Genomic DNA, 23,020 nt, shown 5'->3' with positions numbered 1-23,020 from the left:
TTGCTACAGGGCACTCATGGCACACAATATAAACATGTAATAAAAGGTGTAGCTGCTGCAAATTATCAACTAAAAAATAAAATTTGAGGCGTTTGTCTCTAACGTTACATTTCCCTCCAATTCTGAAATGACTCAACCGTTAAATTCAAATTCTAGCTTAACCAGAGTTAGCCTGTTAGCATCGACCGGCATCGACAGAATGAGACCAAACTGACATTTAACGACTCGACTCATCTGGACAAGTAAGTAACAAATGTTTGTCCTTTTTCTCTCACCTGTGCTCTCGCCAACACACCTGTCGCCTGTTGTAAAAAAGAAAAAAAAAAAGCAGACTCATTTGAATCGACGTGCTGTCGCCGGCGCATGCGCAGTGGAGACCGCAGCCAGCGCAGCTTCCTGCCAGATAGTGCTCCCTAACAACAGACAAAGCTTGACACCGTGGATTCAGCTGAAGACGCGTAAACTGAGGCGTTTCTCGCTCCCGCCTTCAATGGTAAGACCGACACCGGAGCTGTGTGTGCACCGGAGGGACCGGAGGGGCTGGGGGGGGCAGAGGGGGCTGGAGGGGGGGGGGCTGTGTCCCGGTAGCTGCCGTTAGCTCGGTGTTAGCTGCTCACACGCTGCCATTTCTCTGCCCACTCCGATGGCTGCTCGATGGGCTGCGGCTAATCTCTGGAGCGGGAAACTTTCCTGAAGGGGGCCAGACTAACCACTGGCTGCTGCAGCCGGTTGTTTGTTTATTTGATGCTAAGTAAAGTGAGGTGGCGTGTGTGGTAAATGGAGAACGAACGGACGGTCTCGTTGTTCTCTATGGGAAACTGTTCATGAAGCTAACAGGCTAACAACATGAGCAAACAAACGGTCCTGCTGCTGCAGAGCTGTGGCCCGGCGCCGTCTAAATGCTGGAGAGAGTGAGAGAGAGAGAGTGTCAGTGTTTGGTTCAGGTTCAGCCATGTCACTCAATGCTGTAATGTTCACACACACATGTCATTTAATGTGCAGGTTTCCTCTCTATCTCTACCTATGTGTTAAATAAATAAACGCCAAACTAACTGCAGCCTCCCAGGAAATAGACTGATGTCAGACTTCACCTTCACTGCAAACTGTGCTGGGCTTGGATATTTACTGGAGCACAAGCCAAACCATCACACCAGAGTGTCCAGAGTCATTTCGGTTCATTTACAAATTTAATTTATAAAATGCATGAAGCCAAACCAGAGAACAGTCTGAGGTAGTTAATCGATTAATCGTTTCTTTAAGTAAACATGTCCAATACTTTATCCTCTGAAACATAAAGGTGTTCATCATCCTGGTTGTTGTAAATCTGATAATAACGGATTTATTATAGCAGCAACTAAATATGAATAATGAGTCATTATTACAACAATTTTCTTTATAAATTAATTGATAATAAACAGTGAAAATGTTTGTTTTTAGAGACATAAAGCTAAAATGTTTCTGGGTCCAACATGTGCAGATGGACTCATGTTTACAGCTGTAGAATAATATCACTGCATTTACTTTAATTCATTTATTTGGGTTGAATTTGATCAGGTTTTCTAAATGTCTCACACAATATTGTCTATTTTACTTTTACTCAGTAGCAAAGAGTTTCGTTTTTTAGTTAAATAGATGAGGAGGCGTGTTGCTGTGTTGTTGTTGTAGAGATTTCCCCCTGAGCCTTTTTGTTAAAGAACCGATCACGTGCAGCTGAAGGATCTCGTATCAGGGCAGCGATGTTCCTCAGGTGACAACAGTCGGTGGCCTGGTTACCAATGGCAACAACAGCTGATAATGGGATGTTAAAGACAGTGTGCTGTGCAGTGACTTTTATAAACCAGTGTGAATGTGTTTGTATAGTTTTAATAATAAGGAATAACAGTCAGTTTCATAGTAATGTCATATTTTTCATAAAGGTCAAAGGTCACACAGGCTTTTCATGCTTTGATATTTTCTGGGAAAAACCAAAGTGACTGATTATATCTGGGCTGTTTGTACGTAATCATCGTTATTTCTTGGCTTTATTTCTCGACATTACTATGAAATTAATTGTTATTTCTGGGCTATTTTCTAGACATTATCATGTAATTAACGGGCTGTAAATTAGATGTACAAGAATGCAGAACAAGGTAGACGTTTCCATGTGTTGGTAAAGGAGGAGCCTGGGGTTGGAGGTCAGAAGATCCACTCACCGCTCTGTCGTCTCTAAATCTCTCAGTGGCCTCGTTTCCCTTCAAATGTCACCGTTTTTTTTTAGTTCACTTACATAAATCTTGCATAAACGCACAGAAGCTGCAGCTGCAGGTAAAGGTGTGTTAATGTGTGTGTTAGTGCTGCAGGTGCAGGTGTGTTGATGTTTTGGTGCTCACTAGGGAATGGGATGTCACGATTACTTGTTTTCACAATTAATCGCGGTATTAAACGTCACAATTAATTGATCGTAAAGATTCCTAAATACCGTCACTTTCCGAAAAAGATTATGTCAGAACCATATCGGCAGATGTGCGCCAAAGTAAAGGAAGATGCACAGATACTGGTCCATTAACTTAACACTTAATTGATAGGAATTTAAATATTAGTGTCATTTGTAATAAAAAATAAAAAAAGGTTAAAATAAACTTAAATATTTGGTATAGATGACAATTAATTACTTAAATATTTCAAACACTTCCCCCTCGGGATTAATAACTGGTCTTATATTAATAGATTAGTAATGTAATTATATTTTGTCTATATTTGATTTTACACATTCATAATTTCTTTCTTGTTTTACCTCCTATATATTGTTCAATCAAAATGTAAAGCAATTTGAACGGCATCTATTTGCTTTGAAAGGTGCTTTATAAATAAAATTTGATTGATTGATAGTGTTGTGAAATTTATTGATGCATAATAATCGTGATAATCGTAACACCATGATTATTTTTCTGTCAATAATCGCACCAAGAACATCTCTAATGGTGACTTCCCTAGTGCAACTCCCTGTCACACCGGTCCCATCTTCAGTTTGCTGTCTGACCTATTTTCTCCGTTATGTCAGCTGTATAGAAGCTGCGTCCGTGCAGCCGGGGGGTGAGGAGGGGGGGTGAGGCAGCACGAGCGGTACCCGGTGGTCTAAACCTCTAAACCAGGTTAGATCGTATCTTCACCTATTGATAATGACAGCTTGCACCTGAGCACTTAATGCTGCAGGAGAATATGTTTTCATTGAACATGAGTGAGGTCACATGTAAGGTGGCACGCTTCCTTAATCCCACAGTAAACACAGGAGGGGGGGGTGTGAGGGGGTGTGAGGGGGTGTGAGGGGGGGCGACGTCAGCCTCACACTTATCTCACCTGCAGGTCTCGTGCCGGAGTGAAGACCAGGTGTCCCCGTCTCTCCTCCTGCTGCTGCTGCTGCTGACCTGCTGGTCACCTGTGTGATACTAGAGGAGGAGGGGGGGTCGGTCGGGGGGGGGGTGAAGGGTCTGGAGGCTACATAAGGCTTCGCCCCCCCCCTCTCCATTTCATTCATCCAGCGGCTGTGTGTCTGTGTGCAGGGTGCAGAGCGACGGGCCGGGACCAGACTGTAGCTGACCGGAGGAGGAGACATGTCGGCTCGCTCTGCTGCAGAGATGGACGACGCTCAGGAGCTGCCGGTGAGTCAGAGATCAGTTTCTACACTGTAAAGTGGTTTGATTCTTTTTTTTTTTTTTTACTTTTTATTAGTTTCATTTTAGTAACGTATACATACAGCTCTGGAAAAACTAAAGAGACCACTCCAAAATGTTGTTAATAAATCAGCTTCTCTACATGTTGCTATGGCAGCCATCTTTTCCAGTGTCTATTGAACTCCAACACATGCACAACTCACTCTACTTAGCTGCTCACCTGAACTAAATCATATTTAATGAGGAAGAAAGATTATAAATAAATAAAAAAAAACACTGCTGCGATTAAAAATTGGGATTATTCCACCAATCACCAAAAACATTTCTTATTAAAGGGTTTTGATCTAGATGAAACCAGGTCTTACAGTTGACACGTAGCTGAGCCGTTCTCTTCAAAAGTATCAGTCTGGTTCCTTAGTTTGAGTGTAATTCTCTCCATAACATACAGTAGATATTATAAATTATATCAATCCACACAGTACAGGGTTTTTCCTGCGTTCAAAATTGCGTGGCGGCCGCCTCCACCTTATTTTGTGCCGCCCCCAGCGATATGCAGGGTTTTTTCTGCATTATAAATTTTGAGGCGGCCGCGCGCCTGAATCTTGATTGAAAATCAATGAAAGCTCAGTGGCGCTATTTTCAAACAGAGACGTTCTCAACCGTTCTCAACTCGACCGCAGCAGAAGGGGTGCGTTTGATTTAAACTCCGGGCCGGGCCGCAAGGTGACGTTGACGCGCTGCTTGTGTGCCCGCGGGGGCGGGGCTCATCGGGGCTCCGCTCCGTTCAGACGTTGTGCTTAGCGTGAACGCACCTCACCAGCGCAGAGCGTGAAAAGAGAGAGAAGGAGATGCGGTGGTCTCCTTTGCAGCTTGGTGACAGGACTTCGGGTACCCGTTAAAGCCGACTCCCAATTTACTGCCGGTCCCAAATTTTTAATAACCATGCTAGCGTTTCACCAACTCTCATCTCCGCCAGTCAGCCTCTCAACCTGCCGCCTCTCTCGCGTGTGGGCGCACCGCACGTAAACACACTTTTTTTTTTCTTCTGTCAGTAGTAGTAGCAAAAATTCTACTACCACCACCCCCCCCCCGCTGCCGCCTCAGCCGAAATTTTGGCCAGGAAAAACCCTGCAGTAATTGACCTTTCGCAAAAGCCCCGCCCCCCTTAGTTACCGTTGCTAGCCCGACAAGCTTCTCAACGCTGCTCGAGTGTCAACAGTGTTTTTATATTGAGCGTCTTGAGGCATCAGAGTCTCAGAGGCACATGAGCGCTATATTTATGAATATTAATAATCACTAAACATTCTGACATCACTACAAAATTGCGTGGTCACAATGTAAACATAATGATGATCAAAATACGGCTTTTATCGATTCATAAATAGCATCATGTGGCGCATCTGCAAGAGAATACGGGTAACAGAACGTGGTGTTTATGTCGCGGACCGAGACCAGAGCTTCTTCTTTTCTTTTTTTCTCCCCACCGAGAGGATTCAATCTATGGAAGTACACTATAGTAGGCTACAGTGTCACGTCAGACGTACAGCTCCTTCTGTTTTTTAAAATTGTCGCAAATACACCGCTGCATGTCTTCCGTTCATTCATCTCCTCATAGCGCTGTTTGTTATTGACATTTACACACACAGAGTGAGAGAGAGAGAGAAGCGCGCATGCTGCAGCAGTGCGTGGTGAAAGTGAAAGTTGTGAGGTCCGATCGCCCCCCCCCCCCCCCCCCCCCCCTCTTAAAAAAAAAAAATCCTAGAGGAAACACTGTAGTAGTGAGTGATTTGGGATACAGCCCTAGTCCTGCTAGCTTACCTTGGAGCAGATGTAGGCTACATGCTTGTTTATTTTCATGACATTTAGCTGGGAGTGGGAGAAGGGTCCGGCTGCTGGGGGGCTTCCACACGGTTTGACCCATTGTAGGCACCTCTCCTGTTGTGTTTTCAGCTTTGGGAAGGGAAAGAACACGACTCCCCCAGCCAAACTCTTCAGGTAACTACTGTCCGACAATACACTTTGCTTGTCGGAGGTCCGAAGCTTGACGGACCTTGTTTACATAGTAACGGTTGCTATGATGTCTGATTGGACAATGACCGTTCGGGGGCGGGGTTTTGCGAAAGGTCAATTGCTGGTTTGTCTTCTGAAGCCATGTTCTGGTCAAAGCCTTTTTACACTCTCAGAAGGTATTTGTCTCTTTGTAAGTTCAAGTCCACCCAGGTCACACAGGTACATGACTTTGACATTTAAAACCATGTTTCTCTTAAAAAACAGCCTCCAGGACTCTGATAATCTCTCTCCAAAATGGAGCCACACAGGGAACGGTCCTGAAAATATGAAAATAGTTTGCTGCAGTGTTCCCACAGGACCTCCAACAGTCTGATTGTGATAGTTGGTCTTTTGAGGAGGAGAACGAAAGAACGAAAGTCTGGATCGTAGCAAACCATATAAACATTCCCAGAGAAAACTGATGGTGTGTCTGATGCTGCTGAAGGCTCTGAGCTCTGAGCTGATGACATCACACTGTATCGATCACCTAAAAGGAAATGTAGGGAAATCTAATAAAAGCAACGAGAATAGAAACAGAATGTAAAATAAATGAGATTAAAAAAAAAAACAGAGAAGATGTTGTGCAGCAGAAAGACCAGAGTGTTTCTGTGGTGAGTGACGTTGGTCGTTCACGCCTGTCAGAGGTCAAGAGGTCAAGTCAACAGTGAAAATATAAAACTGTTTGAATTACTATTATATGTCCTGTTTGTTTGGTTTGAACTAGGGATGTCACAATTACTTGTTTTCACAGTTAATCACGGTATTAAACGCCAGTTAATTGATTGTAAAGATTCCTAAATACCGTCACTTTCCAAAAAAAGATTATTATATGCGCAGATGTGCGCCAAAGTAAAGGCAGATGCACAGATACTGGTCCATTTACCTAACGTAACATTGAATTGGTAGGAGTTTAAATGCTAGAGTGTCATTTGTAAATAAAATAAAAAGATTAAAATTAACTTAAATATTTGGTATCCATGACAATTAATGACTTGAATATTTCAAACACTTCCCCTGGCGGATTAATAATTGGTCATATTTTAATAGATATTTAAAATATTTTATAGTTATTAATGTATATTTTAACTATATTTGATTTTACACATTAAAGTGGAGGTGAAGCAGCCAGCCAATTTAACATAATTCATTAAATGGATTTCCAGTGTGCTTAAACTTAGACAAACTAACACATGAAACACAAGCATTTAGGAGAAAATGCGAGTTGAAAATTGCATTTTTTAGCTAGTGCGCCGCCATCTTGTCGTTCGACTGTCCGTGACGTCACGGTGTTGGTTGCCTCTGCTGGCTGACAGCCACAGACAGTGAAAGTGAAGGACATAGCTACAGACAGAGACGGTAAAACATGAAACTGTGGAGGCACTGGATTAGAACAGACACAGAGGAGACCTCTACTGTGTTGCTCCTTCTGTGAACTAGTTTTACAGTGTTAAAAACTAGAAAAAAACCCCCTCTGTTTTCATTAACTGCCGCTAAATGAGCCGCCGCAGCAGCATCGGAGCTGTTAAGACTCTGAAAGTTGATCATTCACGGGATCAACCGACAACAACTTGACTTTACTCCGACAGTTTTCAGTTTAGCTGCCACAGCCCGTCCTCCCCCGACCGGCCCACGTTCACACCGTGATAAGCATCAGTCACCGCAGGGGAGACGGGCTGGACCCTCCGTCACACACCGAGGGATCACACACACACACACACACACACACACACACACACACACACACACACAGCAGCGATCTGATGACAATGGTATTAACTGTATTAGCGCCCATCACCAATAAATAAGAAGGGAAGATCTCTGATCTCATCCTCCACACACCCAGCCCTCAGCAGAAGACTATTCAAACAATAAATATGTCTTACCTTTACAACAGGTGTCCAAAACAGTCAGCAGCAGCAGTCATCCAGCTCCAACAGTTTAATAATCCACCGATATTCCCGTTTACATGGCGTTCCTCGCAGCCAGCGCGGTGTTTCATTCATTTGCATTGTGTGAAAAAAAAAAAAAAATTAGCAGCGGCAGCAGCCGTGTTTCTGATCAACCGGATCTGTGTTGTCCGGTTCCACCGCGTTGTTTACTCCTGGTGCAACGTTACTTCCACACGGACACGGTCCGTGCGGCTCGGACGCGGTGTGTCGGACTGTCTGGACCTCTGGACCGTGGTCTGGACTCGGTACCAGCAGCAGAGAGGCTTCACTGTCTCTTCTGTCAGCCTCTCCTCCTCTCCTGTCAGGAGCTGAAGCTAAAGCTAAAGCTAACGTTAGCTAAAACTTTTTTCACACAATGCAAATGAATGAAGCACCACGCTGGCTGCCAAAGATGAGGAACGCGATGTAAACGGGAACATCAGTGGATTATTAAACTGTTGGAGCTGGATTACTGCTGCTGCTGACTGTTTTGGACACCTGTTGTAAAGGTAAGACATATTTATTGTTTGAATAGTCTTCTGCTGAGGGCTGGGTGGTGGAGGATGAGATCAGAGATCTTCCCTTCTTATTTATTGACTGATGGGCGCTATTACAGTTAATACCATTGTCATCAGATCGCTGCTGTGTGTGTGTGTGTGTGTGTGTGTGTGTGTGTGTGTGTGTGTGTGTGTGTGTGTGTGTGTGTGTGTGTGTGTGTGTGTGTGTGTGTGTGTGTGTGTGTGTGTGTGTGTGTGTGTGTGTGTGTGTGTGTGTGTGTGTGTGTGTGAGTGATCCCTCGGTGTGTGACGGAGGGTCCAGCCCGTCTCCCCTGCGGTGACTGATGCTTATCACGGTGTGAACGTGGGCCGGTCGGGGGAGGACGGGCTGTGGCAGCTAAACTGAAAACTGTCGGAGTAAAGTCAAGTTGTTGTCGGTTGATCCCGTGAATGATCAACTTTCAGAGTCTTAACAGCTCCGATGCTGCGGCGGCTCATTTAGCGGCAGTTAATGAAAACAGAGGGGTTTTTTTCCTAGTTTTTAACACTGTAAAACTAGTTCACAGAAGGAGCAACACAGTAGAGGTCTCCTCTGTGTCTGTTCTAATCCAGTGCCTCCACAGTTTCATGTTTTACCGTCTCTGTCTGTAGCTATGTCCTTCACTTTCACTGTCTGTGGCTGTCAGCCAGCAGAGGCAACCAACACCGTGACGTCACGGACAGTCGAACGACAAGATGGCGGCGCACTAGCTAAAAAATGCAATTTTCAACTCGCATTTTCTCCTAAATGCTTGTGTTTCATGTGTTAGTTTGTCTAAGTTTAAGCACACTGGAAATCCATTTAATGAATTATGTTAAATTGGCTGGCTGCTTCACCTCCACTTTAATAGTGTTGTAAAATCAATTAATGCATAATAATCGTAATACCGTGATTATTTCTTTGACAATAATCGCACCAAAAAAATCTATTATCGTGACATCCCTAGTTTGAACCAACATGTTTGTTCTGAACTTGTTGCTGCAGTTCACACAGACAGCGTCATTGATCATGTTGTTAGAACTAGGCTCATCATGATACCAGGATTTCAGTAGTCGATACCACTACCAGTGAATTTCCACGATTCTCGATACTCATTCGATACCAAACAAAAAAAAAAAGGGCCCATGTACTTTTAAATTCACTAAACACACACATCAAACTTTCCTGTATTTCAGATCCACAACGTAAAGAGCAGGCAGCAACATGACGTTAGGAGTTCAACAAGAGAACTGTTGTTTTCATTAATTCACTCTCGTTACGTGATGAGCGGACTTATTGTAACGGTAACGCTGTGATGAGAAGAGAAGAGCTGCCGTTACAATATTCTCTGGTACGATTCTCATAATAGTCCGTGATTTCGTTTTTATATGACAGATGAGACGGCTGTTTTTCTGTCTGAGGATTTAAATTACAGTGGTTACCGCTTCTTATTTCAAATGATGGACGAGAGAGAGAGAGAGAGAGGAGGGGGTTGGGGGGGCTCCAATAGTCGCATCTGACAGACGCTCCCATAGACCGTGTCCACTCTCGCTGCTGCACGCGATGCAAAGGTGCTAAATGGGGGTGGGAATCTTTTACTATCTCACGATTAGATTTGATTCTGACTTTTGGGGCTACGATTTGATTCAAAATGGATTTTCGATTCAAAACGATTTGATTCCTAATGATTCCTGCTTCAGTCTGTCGGTGTGCAACGGATCCTCATCATCTACTCCAGTCTGCTTTACAAGACAGAATGACTAAAGTGTCTTTTTCACATTTATTGAGTTTTAAACATTTATCCATGCTTAGATGGAATTGTTGAAACTGTTGCATAAAAGCAATATCACATATTGCTTAAGTAACAACATTAAAAGTGCCTCTTTATAAAAAAAAATATAGTGCAGTTAAACATGCTGTTCTCAAATTCTAAGGAAACGGAGGCCGACAGCCAGCAGATTTGTTTTTTTGTTTTTTTTATCAATTTTGGGACATTTTATATCGATTCTGAATCGTATTAAATGAGAATTGCGATTCTTATGTGAATCGATTTTTTGGCACACCCCTAATGCTAAATGTGGAACTGTTTGACTTACGTGAATCGGTATTTTGGGACTGACGTGGTCCACCGAGGGCAAAGTTGTAGATCTGATACTCACGGTACTGAAAACTGTATTGTACTGTATTTTTTGCTGATATCAGTGTGTGTGTGTGTGTGTGTGTGTGTGTGTGCAGGCAAAGAAGGCGAAGCTGGATGTGGACGGTGGTCTGGACAAAGAGCCCAGGTTTGTTCTTCTTCTTCTTCTTCCTGCCTGTTTGTGGATCGATGCACCTGTGTGAGTTTACCTGAGTGTGACTCTGTGGTTTCAGCGAGGTGGGGGGCGAGGCCCAGAGTCCAGAGCAGCAGAACTCGTACTCTGCTCTGTCCACAGCTGCACTCGACCCAGGTGAGTGGACACCTCACACACTCACACACTCACACACTCATCCAGTGGTGTAGTCTAATGTTTTGTAGTGGGTAAACTGCTTTTTAGGTGGTAAACTGTTCATACTTGTATCACATAGACCGGTGGTTCTCAAACTTTTTTATATCAAGGACCCAAAATTGACACAAATTAGACCACGGACCCCCATTGGACAAAATTTTGAAGCAAACACCAGAAATACACAATCAATGTATATTTAAATTAGGCGTACATTTTTGAAAGATTTTAGAGAAATTTCTGTAAAAAAGTGTTAAGATTTTTAAAAAAAAAAAAAAAAAAGTTGAAGATTTTTTAGAAAAAAGTGGTAACATTTCAACAAAAAAAAAGCTTTTTAAAAAATTGAGAAAAGAATTCTAGAAAAGGTGAAAAAGTGGTAAGATTTCGCAAATAATTGTAGAAAAATGTGGTACAATTTCTCTCAAAAAAGGGGCAAACAATAATACAAAAAGGGGTAAAAAATGTCTTGCAAAAAATAATAACAAGTAAAAAGGAAAAATTGAGAAGAAACTGGTAAAATCTCTCTCAAAAAAAAGTTGGGGACCCCTCTTGAACCCTGTCAACCCTCCCACTTCTTTGAGAACCATTGACATTTACTTTAGTTAGATGGTTTTGTTGTACTGGGTATACTGAAATACCCTGCTCAAAAAAATAAAGGGAACACTTAAACAACACATTGTAACTCCAAGTATATCACACCTGTGTGAAATCAACCTGGGATGATAATTTTGATTTACATTGATCATTTTTATGTTGTTTTGTTCTCAACACACTCTACTATATATTGAATAACGATTTTAAACTGCAACATTTCATTAATTGAGATCTAAGATGTGTTGTTTAAGTGTTCCCTTTATTTTTTTGAGCAGTGTATTTATGCATTTTCAGTGGCTATACTGAGTAAACCTGAGTATCACATAGACTACTACACCACTGGCTGGAGGGTATTGACAGGTGTGTGATTGGCTGTAGGTGAGGAGGAGCAGGCGGAGCTGGACAGAGCAGCAGCTCCTCAGGCCTGTGGCGGCGACGCCCTCAACTCCTACACTCATCCAGGTACAAACACAACCTCAACACCTGGTTTTAATGTTCACACGAGCTGTCAAGAGTGTCCGACTGAAGCTGTGTTTTCTGTTCCAGACACGACGGGCTCGTCCGAGTTCAGCCAGCAGGTGTATCAGAGCAGCAGGTGAGTGACCAGCAGCACACAGTCCACCACGTTTAGGTTAAAGGAACTTGAGGCGGGATTAGGGTTGTAAAATTCTGGGAATTTTCAAAGTTGGAAACTTTCCATGGGAATTAATGGGAATATATGGGAATTAACGGGAATATATGGGAATAAAAGGGAATAAATGGGAATAAATCAGAAATTTACCAAATTGAAGGTTGGCCCTTAACTGGGAACTTAAATGTAGTTGTGAAAAATATATTGTAGCATACTAAAACAACCACATTTAATGCAAGTACACTTGAATATCTATGGAAAGCAAAGTGTTTTCACTACATTTCCCATGAGCCTCCACGCGCACGGTGAAATTCTTGGACTGGCGCAAGACAGACAAAAGCGAAAACACTTGGCAAGAATGTTTTCATTGATCAAGAATGAAAGAGGTTCGCAGATGATCAGATACCATCGTAGTTATATGTGTTGATATATATGTTTATATATATATAGTAATATTTTAGTCAACATTCATGTTTTTGTTGTTCAGTAGAAGAATTGATTGTTCATACAAGAATTAAAACATGATAAAGTTCTACTCTTACTAATCTGTTGAAATGTCATGTTTTTTAATTGTATTATTTTGCATGGATGTCTGCTTATGACTGAAAAAAATTACATTTATGTTTGGATATGATACAGATTGTTTAAATTACCCCCAATCTCCAGTTAATTCCCATAAATTCCCAATAATTCCTATTAATTCCCATAAATTCCCATAGAAAGTTTCCAATTTGGAATATGTCCAATATTCCCCAGCTTAACTTCCCATGGAAAGTTTCTGGAAATTTACCGGAAATTTACTGGAAATTTTCCGCCCCTTTGCAACCCTAGGCAGGATCAAGGAATAAAACTCATTGGCTCTGCACTCGTCCGAAAACGGCGGACCAAATTTCCTTACAGGTGTTGTTTGGATAAACTGACCACGGATGAATTGATCGGCTCATTGTAAAACTATTTATTTATTTATTTATTGAAGTAAATGTGGTGATTTTTGTACGTACAGAGCCCCGAGGCTGCGCTGCTCTTCCGTCCAACACACACACGCCTGAAGCTTCACTTTTCATTCAAATAAACTAATGCGACTGCCACAATTGTTAGATTTCATCAACGAGACCAGCATTTATCCCCTAAAATAATTTAACCAGCCGGCGGTAAACCTCTAAAAACCTGTGGGTAAAGTTACTCGGCTCGTTTTCTCCCCCCCGGGACGAGGACGGAGGTTGGCCGGGCCATGAGCTCAGCTCCCCGGCTGCAGCCTCGTGTGTGGCTCTGCACTGCTCCGAAAATGTTGGAGCAAATGTACTAAAGCTGCGTTCACACCGGACCTTTTGTTTTTAGAACGAGCGACGAGTTTACATGTTAAGTCAATGCAAACAAGCGATTGAGCGTTTAATCGCCCAGGCGAAAAAACGCTGGGGCTCGGAGCGACGGAGCGTTTTTTTGCTCGAGTCGCTCCTGTCGCTCGAGATAAGAAATCCCAACTCTCCGGCCGTCAGTCGCTCGTCGCTCACCGCTGATTGGCTGCCGTAATCCCGGTGGTGCCGGTGTAAACAGAGACACATGGCAGTGGGCATGACGTCATCGAAGCGAAAATGCGAGTCTGTGGCTCTGTGCCAAATTGACGAGCGACTGCAGCTGAGCGACGGAGCGTTTTTTTCGGAGCGATATGAGCGACAGGGACAAAAATAAAAGGTCCGGTGTGAACACACCTTTACAGGCGTTATTAGTTAGTTATTGAACTAGGACGCTAGTGGACCATGAGGACGCTAGTGAACCAAGGGGGCAGTTGTCGGTCTGAGAAGTGAAGCTCACTTCCGCGTTCAAAAAACTGCAATCCCCTCGGCTTCCTCTGGGGGCTGGTACCAGAAGGGAGCATTCCCCATAGACCCCCATGTTAAAATCGCCGATTTTACATCCTCAATAAACATGTTAAAAGCCTGGTGTCAGAACGTTTTTTTGTCTCAATCGATAGTTTCTACCCCCGCACACACTCTGAGGGGGGTGATTTTTTTTTTTTAACTCTACCGTTTTACTGTTATTAGGTTAAAACTCTGGCCAATTAGGGCGCGGAAACATTGAGTGACAGGTCCGAGCAGCTCCGTGGACAGCTGCTTCGAGGCCAGTGGGCGGGTTCTCGGCCGGTAAATCCAACATGGCGCTGTTCAGGCCGCCATATTGGAGTCACAAAAACGACTCCCCAAAACCAATGGGTGACGTCACGGACGCTACGTCCATTCTTTTTACAGTCTATGTAGTGAACCATCAGGACACTAGTTAACCATCTGCTGTATATTGACAGATGTATATTTATCTGGTTGTGTCTCCTCAGTCCGGCGGTGACGTCCTACACCGGCCCGGTGTCCTTCCCTCCTCTGGCCCAGTCCACCGTGTACTCGTCCTTCCCTCAGACGGGTCAGACCTACGGCCTCCCGCCCTTCGGTCAGTCTCCTCCTCCTCCTCCTCCCCCCCACCACCCCCCTTCCTCCCTTCCTCCTGCTCCTCCTCTTTCTCTTCTGTCCGCTCACTAAAACCAGCATCACTCCTTTGTCCATGTGCTTCACTGAGCTTTGCTGCTGTGGAACCAGTTTGCTTTGACCTGAGCTGAAACACACAAACACAATCACACACACCTAGACTGACGGACATGACCCCTGACCTCTGACCTCTGACCTCTGACCTCTGACCTTTCCTCACGCCTCTCGCCGTCTCTTTCATCCTCTGCTTCCATTGCTCTCTTTTATCTTCAGGTGCTATGTGGCCAGGCATAAAAACAGAGACAGGGCTGCCTGAGGCGCCCTCTGGTGGCCAGCCTGGGTTTCTCAGCTTCAGCTCCACATACACCTCGGCCCCGCCCGGCCCGCTGCACTACTCATACCCGAGCCAAGGCAAGCTGCTGTCACCGCCACGCTGTCACTCAGCCACTCAGCCTCACTTCCTGTCTGTCCTCGGCCGCCTCAGGCCGCGTCCACACAGCTACGTCTTCTTTAGTTTAAGACCGGAAGCTCCTCGTCCACACGGACTCACCTGGACACACACATGGTCACACGACCACCACAAAACACAAAGCTAGAGTTTTCAGAATAAAACATTTGCCCAGAGTTTTCAGAATAAAACACAAGGCTAAAGTTTTCAGAATTAAACATAAGGCTAAAGTTTTCAGAATAAAACACTCGGCTAGAGTTTTCAAAATAAAGCACACGCCCAGTGTTTTCAAAATAAAACACAAGGCTAGAGTTTTCAGAATAAAACACAGGGCTAAAGTTTTCAGAATAAAACACAAGGCTAGAGTTTTCATGATAAAACACAGGGCTGGAGTTTTCAGAATAAAACATACACCAAGTGTTTTCAAAATAAAACATACACCAAGTGTTTTCAAAATAAAACACACGCCCAGAGTTTTCATGATAAAACATACTTCCAGAGTTTTCAGAATAAAACATACGCCCAGAGTTTTCATGATAAAACATACTTCCAGAGTTTTCAGAATAAAACATACGCCCAGAGTTTTCAGAATAAAACACAGGGCTAGAGTTTTCAAAATAAAACGTACGCCCAGAGTTTTCATAATAAAACATACGCCCAGAGTTTTCAAAATAAAACACACGGCCAGAGTTTTCAGAGTAAAACACAGGGCTAGAGTTTTCAAAATAAAGCACACGCCCAGAGTTTTCAGAATAAAACACAGGGCTAGAGTTTTCAAAATAAAGCACACGCCCAGTGTTTTCAAAATAAAGCACACGCCCAGAGTTTTCAGAATAAAACACAGGGCTAGAGTTTTCAGAATAACACACACGCCCAGAGTTTTCAGAATAAAACACAGGGGTAAAGTTTTCAGAATAAAACACAGGGCTAGAGTTTTCAGAATAAAACACAGGGCTAGAGTTTTCAGAATAAAACACAAGGCTAGAGTTTTCAGAATAAAACACAGGGCTAAAGTTTTCAGAATAAAACACAAAGCTAGAGTTTTCAGAATAAAACACAAGGCTAGAGTTTTCATGATAAAACATACTTCCAGAGTTTTCAGAATAAAACATATGCCCATAGTTTTCATGATAAAACACAGGGCTGGAGTTTTCAAAATAAAACACAGGGCTAGAGTTTTCAGAATAAAACACAACCGTATATTTTTCATAATAAGACTCAGGGCCAGAGTTTTCAGAATAAAAGCCCTCTCAGCGCTCAGCCAGAGCTGTAAATGAACAGATTCAGAGTTTAAGACCTTTAACGTTGTCGTGTGGACGTGGCCTCAGTCTTTGTGAAGAAGTTCCTCCTTTTCCTCTGAAGCTGCTTCTCATGAGTTGTTTCTGTCTCCAGGTTCAAGTTTCACCACCTCCAGTGTGTACTCCAACATCCCCACGGCAACCGCTACGACCACGGCCTCCACCACCGCCACTCACCAGGTAACTACACCTCACCAGGTAACTACACACTGACCAGAAATGACTACTGGAGGTAAATAAGGTTCTTGTTCTCCTTCCTCCTCCTCTCTTTCCTCCTGCAGGAGTTCAGCAGCTTCAACTCTCTGGGTCAGAGTCATTTCTCTCAGTACTACACTTTGCCCCCCAGCTACGTCCCCGCCGGCCTCCCCAGCGGTGACGAGCAGGCGGCCGGTGTGGGCGGGGCCAGTGTGGGTGTCACCGGAGTGGGCGTGGCCGGATACTCGTCTGTGAAGTCGGAGGGGGCGGCTTCAGCTGGACTTCCTCCCAGAGGTGACCTCACACTCAGACGGCTGTGTTGCCTGCTAACGGAGGCTAACAGCGCTAACAGAGGCTAACAGAGCTAATGGAGGCTTACAGAGCTAGGAAGGCTAATAAAGGGTTAAAAGAGGGTAACGAAGGCTAACAGAGGCTAATGAAGGCTAACAGAGCTAACAGCGCTAATAGAGGCTAACAGAGTCTAAGGGGAGGCTAACGGACGCTAACAGAGCTAACGGGGGCAAATGAAGGGTTAGAAGAGGCTAACGGAGGCTCACAGAGCTAACAGAGGCTAATAAAGGGTTAAAAGAGGGTAACGGAGGCTAACAGAGCTAATGGGGGCAATTGAAGGGTTAGAAGAGGGTAAAGGAGGCTAACAGAGCTAATGGAGGCAAATGAAGGGGTAAAAGAGGGTAAAGGAGGCTAACAGAGCTAATGGAGGCAAATGAAGGGTTAGAAGAGGGTAAAGGAGGCTAACAGAGCTAATGGAGGCAAATGAAGGGGTAAAAGAGGGTAAAGGAGGCTAACAGAGCTAATGGAGGCAAATGAAGGGTTAGAAGAGGGTAAAGGAGGCTAACAGAGCTAATGGAGGCTCACAGAGCTAACAGGGCTAACGAAGGCTAACCTCACCTCACACCTGTGTCCTCTGTCCTGTGTTCAGATGCGTCGCCCCCTGAAAACGTCCCGGCGGGAGCAGCTCTTCCCCCCGGGGTGGCGCCCCCCTCTGGAGCCCGAGAGCAGGACGAGGTCGGACGCAGGAACTCGGTGGGAAAAGCTAAAGGGAAGGGGAAGAAGTCTGAAGGCTCCACCCCCTCGGACACCGACCTGGAGGTGACTCACCTGACCGACCGTAGCGCTAGCATTAGCATTAGCTGCTAACCTGCTAACCCGTTAGCCTGCTCCACCCAGTGAGCGATGATGTCACTGTGTCGTCTGTTGGTTTCAGAGAATCTTTCTGTGGGATCTGGACGAGACCATCATCATCTTCCACTCGCTGCTCACCGGCTCCTACGCACAGAAGTTTGGCAAGGTGTGTGTCTGTGTGTGTGTGTAGATGTGTGTATGTAGTAGGGGTGTACCCGAACCCAAATACGTATTCAGAAGTACACAAATAATGCTTTGATCCGGAATAGTTTTGCTGTCCGAAGTTTCTCCTCATTATAAAGAAACTTTTGGATCAGCAGCAGCAACATAACCAGGTGATTCTGGTTCACACTCCAACACAGTAGGTGGCGCTAGTGCACCTTAACGTTGGTGCGCCGCCATAGAAGCACAACACGAGTAGAGCGCCAAACACCAGCAGGCAGCACTGAGTCACCCCGTTTCATTTGTGTCTAGTTCACGTTAGGGTTGCTTAGAAACAGCAACTCCCTGCATGCATTGCGTTACAGTAGACAGGAAGTGCTCACCGATACTTCCAGGGTCAACTTAGCATTTTTCTCATAGACAACAATGGGAAAAGAAGCGGCTATAAAGCGGTGGATAATTTTTTTTGAGTGTCACAACCCCCGCGAAACGATTCATTTCACTACCAGAATTTGATCCATTCAGTCCGATTACGTTTGGAAAGTCTAGAAGAGCCGCACCATTACATTATTTTATTCCAGTTCTAGTTAGCACAGAGCTAAAGCGGAAGTTAGCCGGCTAGCTCGGCTGAAGTCAGTGCACCTACTTCCGGTTTCTTCTTGAATCCGAATCCGAAGTTTTTTTAAAAAGCCCAAATACGAATACGAATCCGGATAGTGCACTGGCTGTTCACCCCTAGTATGTTGGTCTGTGTGTGTCTGCAGCTGTCAGTGTGACCTCCGTGTGTGTGTGTGTGTGTGTGTCTGCACCAGGACCCGGCGACGGTGCTGAACCTGGGTCTGCAGATGGAGGAGCTGATCTTTGAACTGGCCGACACTCACCTGTTCTTCAACGACCTGGAGGTGAGTGAGGTCACGGTGTGGGCGGAGCTTCAGGCGGCTGGTGACTCGGCTGTAACACCTGTTGTGTCTCCCGGCAGGAGTGTGACCAGGTGCACGTGGAGGACGTGGCCTCCGACGACAACGGACAGGACCTGAGGTGAGGTCACAGTGACATCACTTCCTGTCAACGCACACGTTAAAGGGATAGTAGCATTTTTTTAAAGTGGGGTTGTATGATCTACAAATAGCCCCTAAGTACTTTAATTGCAGTAGAAGACTCTCTACACTCCTCCCGTTAGCAACGCCAGCCCATAGCCCTGCCTGTTAGCTCCAAATAAAAACTGTGTTTTTCCTGCACTTTGAGGGGCTGGAAAAAATTATATTATAGTGAACAATGGAACTGTGTATTTTTTTTAAGGTAAAACCTCTTTTAGGCCGCGAAAATAGGCTGTTTCTTTGGGTCCATTCACAACACTGTATGTTGTAAATCTCTGGGCAGGGCTATTATGGGCTGGCGTTGCTAACGGGAGGAGTGCAGAGAGTCTTCTACTGCAATTAAAGTACTTAGGGGCTATTTGTAGATCATACAACCCCACTTTAAAAAAAATGCTACTATCCCTTTAACAAGCATTTGTTTCTCCCGTCACTCACACACATGCGCACACGCACACACCGGACACACCTGTGTTTCTCTCCTCAGTAACTACAACTTCCTGGCCGACGGCTTCAGCGGCCCCAGCGGAGGGGGCGGGGCCTCGGGGGCCACCGCCGGCGTCCAGGGCGGCGTGGAGTGGATGCGCAAGCTGGCGTTTCGCTACCGACGACTAAAGGAGATTTACAACAGCTACAAGGGGAACGTAGGCAGTGAGTAGTGTGTGTGTGTGTGTGTGTGTGTCCACTATATCGTGTGTTGGCCATTTTGTAGTGTTTGAAATCATTTGTGGTTAATTTCAGAATTGGTCCAAAATTACGTTTGAATATTCGCTCTAAAAGAATCACATAGGTTCCAATCATTCCAATATCTATATTTGTACATTGTACCAAACCAAACCAAACCAGACCAGACTTCCACACCGTTGAACAGTTTATTGACCACTTGTTCCTGTCTGGTGCCGCTGTGTTTACATCAGTAAAAAACTTAGGGGCCCATGTGGAGTCGCCTGAAATGTCTAATAATTGATAAAAGAATATTTTTTAACTAATTATTATTCTTTTTAAATTCAATTATTATTAAATTATGATTAGAAACACCACATCCAATCTTAAACAACTGTATTCTATACTTTCACTTTCTCAAATATAAATTGAGTTCAAATAAAATGCAACATATACGCATGATTGACGGCCGTGATCACATGACTGCACGTGATCGTGGGCTCGCCAGTAATGTGTGATGTCAGACCACTGGTTCACATGAAGCTCTGCTGACGTGACGTCACAGGAGGAACTGGCTCCGTGGTCAGAAACCTGTTCCTGTTGGGGAACTAACTCTGTACTAACCCACAGAGGATGTAGAGGACAGGGAGGGAGTGGAGGAGTTCAAACACAGCAGACTGGACGTTGACCTGTTGAGAGGGGAAGTGAACGTGTTGTTTACTGCAGCTGGTCGTCTGTAGGTTAAACCAGCTGCTGCTGCTGAGCATATAGCACATATAACCCCACTTCTGTTCTCTCTGCAACATCCTGATGTTTGTTTATTAAAGGATAATTTCCGTTTTTTACAACCTGGACCTTATTTCTAGCATAAACTACCATCATTTCCTCACCCAGATAACTTTGGTGTCATTACAAGTCGTTGTGATGAAATTAGCTCCAGCCGAGAGCAGCGTATATCCGTATAATGGAGTCTACAGGGCAGCAGAATGCAGCCTCTAAATAACACATTATCTGCAGAGAAACTCCTTCATTTCACCAATATTTAGTTATGATAGGCTAGTGCTATTCCCCTCTGAGTCCGGGGTTAGCTGTTATCAACGTTCCCAGACCAGTCAGAGATGAAACCTGGATGAGAACAAGAGCGATGGAGCAGTTTCCTGCTGCACCGGGAAACTTCACATCTTCTCTTCAACTCTTCTCTTCTCCCAGGGTTAGGACCTGAGACTAACGTTGTTTTGTGTGTCTGTGTGTGTGTGTCTCTCTCTCTGTGTGTGTGTGTGTGTCAGGCCTGCTGAACCCCATGAAGAGGGATCTGCTGGTTCGTCTCCAGTCGGAGATCGAAGGCGTCACAGACTCGTGGCTCAGCACGGCTCTGAAGTCTCTGCTGCTCATCCAGTCCAGGTCGCCACGGCAACACACTGGAACATCATCGTTGCTGTTGTTGTTGTAGTTGCTGTTGTTAATGTGTGTGTGTGTGTGTGTGTTCAGGGGGAAGTGCATGAACGTGCTGGTCACCACCACTCAGCTGGTTCCAGCTCTGGCCAAGGTTTTGCTCTACGGCCTCGGAGACGTCTTCCCCATCGAGAACATCTACAGCGCCACCAAGATCGGTCAGGAAGCTGCTGATGACCTCACTGTGACCTCACTGCTGATGATGATGATGATGATGATGATGAAGGTATCTCTGTCTGTGTCTCTGCAGGGAAGGAGAGCTGCTTCGAGAGGATCGTCTCTCGCTTCGGGAAGAAGGTGACGTACGTGGTGATCGGAGACGGACGGGACGAAGAGTTCGCCGCCAAACAGGTCAGACAGACACACACACACAGACTTGTTCTGAATCCTATCCAATAGGAGTGTGCCAAAAACAGGGTATCCGCGGGGTCTTGAAAAGTATTAAAAGATGATTAAATCAATTTTGGGAAAATTAAGACCCTTAAAAAGTATTAAAAAGTCTTTTCATGACTTCATAAAGTCTTACATTTTGAAGGTCTTTTTTCTGAATTAGCTGTCAAAGAGTTTGAGTCCTAAAAAACATTGAAAAAGTGTGTGAATTTATTAATTTTATTAAAAAACAAAGATGAACCGGTTCATGAAAAAGAAAAGAAGATTGTTGTTTTTGTTTTTTGAGAGTGGAGCAATGTTTTGTATTTATTATCCTAGCCTATTTTGAATTCTGTTGTATCATAGTGGTCTATATCACAAACTAGAACTGTTAAGTTAAAAGTGTCACTGATGTAAATGGTTACAGCTTGAAGTGGCGGTGAGGTATTGAAAAATATTGAGAAGGTCTTGAAAAACTCTTAAAAAGGTATTAAAATGAACTTCAAGATTCCTGTATACACCCTGAAAAAATCGATTCACATAAGAATCGCAATTCACTTTATGCACAGCTTCACTACTTCCTGAAATAAGCCAGCTCGTTTAATTCCTGTCTTACATTATTGGACCAACTGATTAATCCAGGTGTGTCTGAGTAGTCACAGTGGTCAGACACCTGGATTAATCAGTTGGTCCAATAATGTAAAACAGGAATTAAACGAGCTGGCTTATTTCAGGAAGTAGTGGAGCTGTGCATAAAGTGAATTCTCATTTAATACGATCCTCCCCCCCCGCAGCACAACATGCCTTTCTGGAGGATCTCCACCCACGGTGACCTGGTGTCGCTGCATCAGGCCTTGGAGCTGGACTTCTTGTAGAGCGGCGGCGGCGGCGATGACTGCTGCTCATTGGAGGGAAGGTGTGGTCGCCATGGTCACCATGGTCGTCATGGTGATGTTGGCTGGTGGAGAGACACAGAGAGAGAGAGAGAGAGAGAGAGAGAGAGAGAGAGAGACTGGTCCAGGACCAGCAGCACTGAGGACGAGGAGGAAACGACCTGTTGGTTCTGACCCGGAGGAACAGACTGGACCCCCCCCTGCCCCCCCCCCCCCCCACCTCACGGCAGCTAACCCCCCCACAGCTGAAACTGAAACTGGCACTGACCTGGACTCAGAGGGCGCCATGTTGGATCCTTTGTCTTTAGCTCCGTTTCTTTAGAGATCTGGAAAAAAAAAAAACTCTTCTTCTATTTTTCTATTTGTTCTGGATGTGAAACCAAAGCTCCGCCCCCCCCATACCCCCCCACACACACACACACACACACACACACACACCACCCCCCCTCGTTGTTTGTTGGTTTTCCACTCACACGGTCACATGATCAGACACAGTGGAGGGGGGGGAGGGAGGTGGGGGGGGGGCTGGTGTGTGTGTCTGATCAGAATCAATAGACAATTAAACATTTCACTGTTTTTCTTTTCTTTTCATGAAGTGTCGACGTCACAAACAGGAAGTGACCTCACGTCACTATGACAACGTTTATTTACATCATCAATGTATCAGCTGATTATTTTCTCACATGATTCAGTCGTCGTGGCAACCGGGAAGTGGTTGTTGTTATCAGTTTCCATTCAGAAAGCAAACAGACTTTTGTGTGTGACATTGAACACACCAGTGATTAATTATAGATTATTACAGATCGATTAGAGGCAGATTTTAATGAATCGATCCTGAGTTTTGTTCAGAAAAAGTTGAGATGTTGAAAAACATCAAAGTTTTTAAGTTTAAAATGTCAGAACATTTTATTTTGAAAAGATTAGTCTGATAATTAAAGGCCAATCACTGAGACAATCAATCAGCTTTAAACGACTTTG

At 44.5% G+C, this 23,020-nt stretch overlaps 1 protein-coding gene across 2 annotated transcripts; it reads left to right on the top strand.

The window, feature by feature from the left end:
* Positions 1-383: 383 nt before the first annotated feature.
* eya3 (EYA transcriptional coactivator and phosphatase 3) lies at positions 384-22,405 on the top strand. 2 transcript variants are annotated; one of them, XM_083982505.1, is made up of 19 exons: positions 384-493; positions 3,540-3,638; positions 10,379-10,428; positions 10,514-10,590; positions 11,599-11,682; positions 11,767-11,815; positions 14,181-14,290; positions 14,599-14,736; positions 16,166-16,251; positions 16,353-16,560; positions 17,207-17,376; positions 17,492-17,575; positions 18,384-18,473; positions 18,551-18,609; positions 19,153-19,316; positions 20,615-20,729; positions 20,817-20,938; positions 21,031-21,131; positions 21,944-22,404. In XM_083982505.1, exons 2-19 carry the CDS (start codon positions 3,591-3,593, stop codon positions 22,022-22,024), a joined length of 1,836 nt encoding a protein of 611 aa, XP_083838631.1. In that variant the 5' UTR covers positions 384-493; positions 3,540-3,590; the 3' UTR covers positions 22,025-22,404. The 2 variants fall into 2 exon arrangements, with proteins under 2 accessions (XP_083838631.1, XP_083838632.1); XM_083982506.1 differs by lacking the exon at positions 14,599-14,736 and having other exon boundaries at positions 21,944-22,405.
* The last annotated feature ends 615 nt before the right edge of the window (positions 22,406-23,020 follow it).

Source organism: Trachurus trachurus (genome assembly GCF_905171665.1).
Source record: "Trachurus trachurus genome assembly, chromosome: 11".
In the NCBI taxonomy this organism is placed as follows: Eukaryota; Metazoa; Chordata; class Actinopteri; order Carangiformes; family Carangidae; genus Trachurus; species Trachurus trachurus.
The sequence above is the reverse complement of the archived record's forward strand: the minus strand, read 5'-3'. Positions and strand labels throughout refer to the sequence as shown.

What these genes read in the sequence shown, in the direction of transcription:
- eya3 (XM_083982505.1), top strand. Translation starts at nt 3,591, where the DNA reads ATGTCGGCTCGCTCTGCTGCAGAGATGGACGACGCTCAGGAGCTGCCG. An exon ending in AGCTGGACTTCCTCCCAGAG is followed by an intron (nt 16,561 to 17,206) that starts GTGACCTCACAC and finishes TCCTGTGTTCAG; the next exon opens with ATGCGTCGCCCCCTGAAAAC. An exon ending in CTGCTGCTCATCCAGTCCAG is followed by an intron (nt 20,730 to 20,816) that starts GTCGCCACGGCA and finishes GTGTGTGTTCAG; the next exon opens with GGGGAAGTGCATGAACGTGC.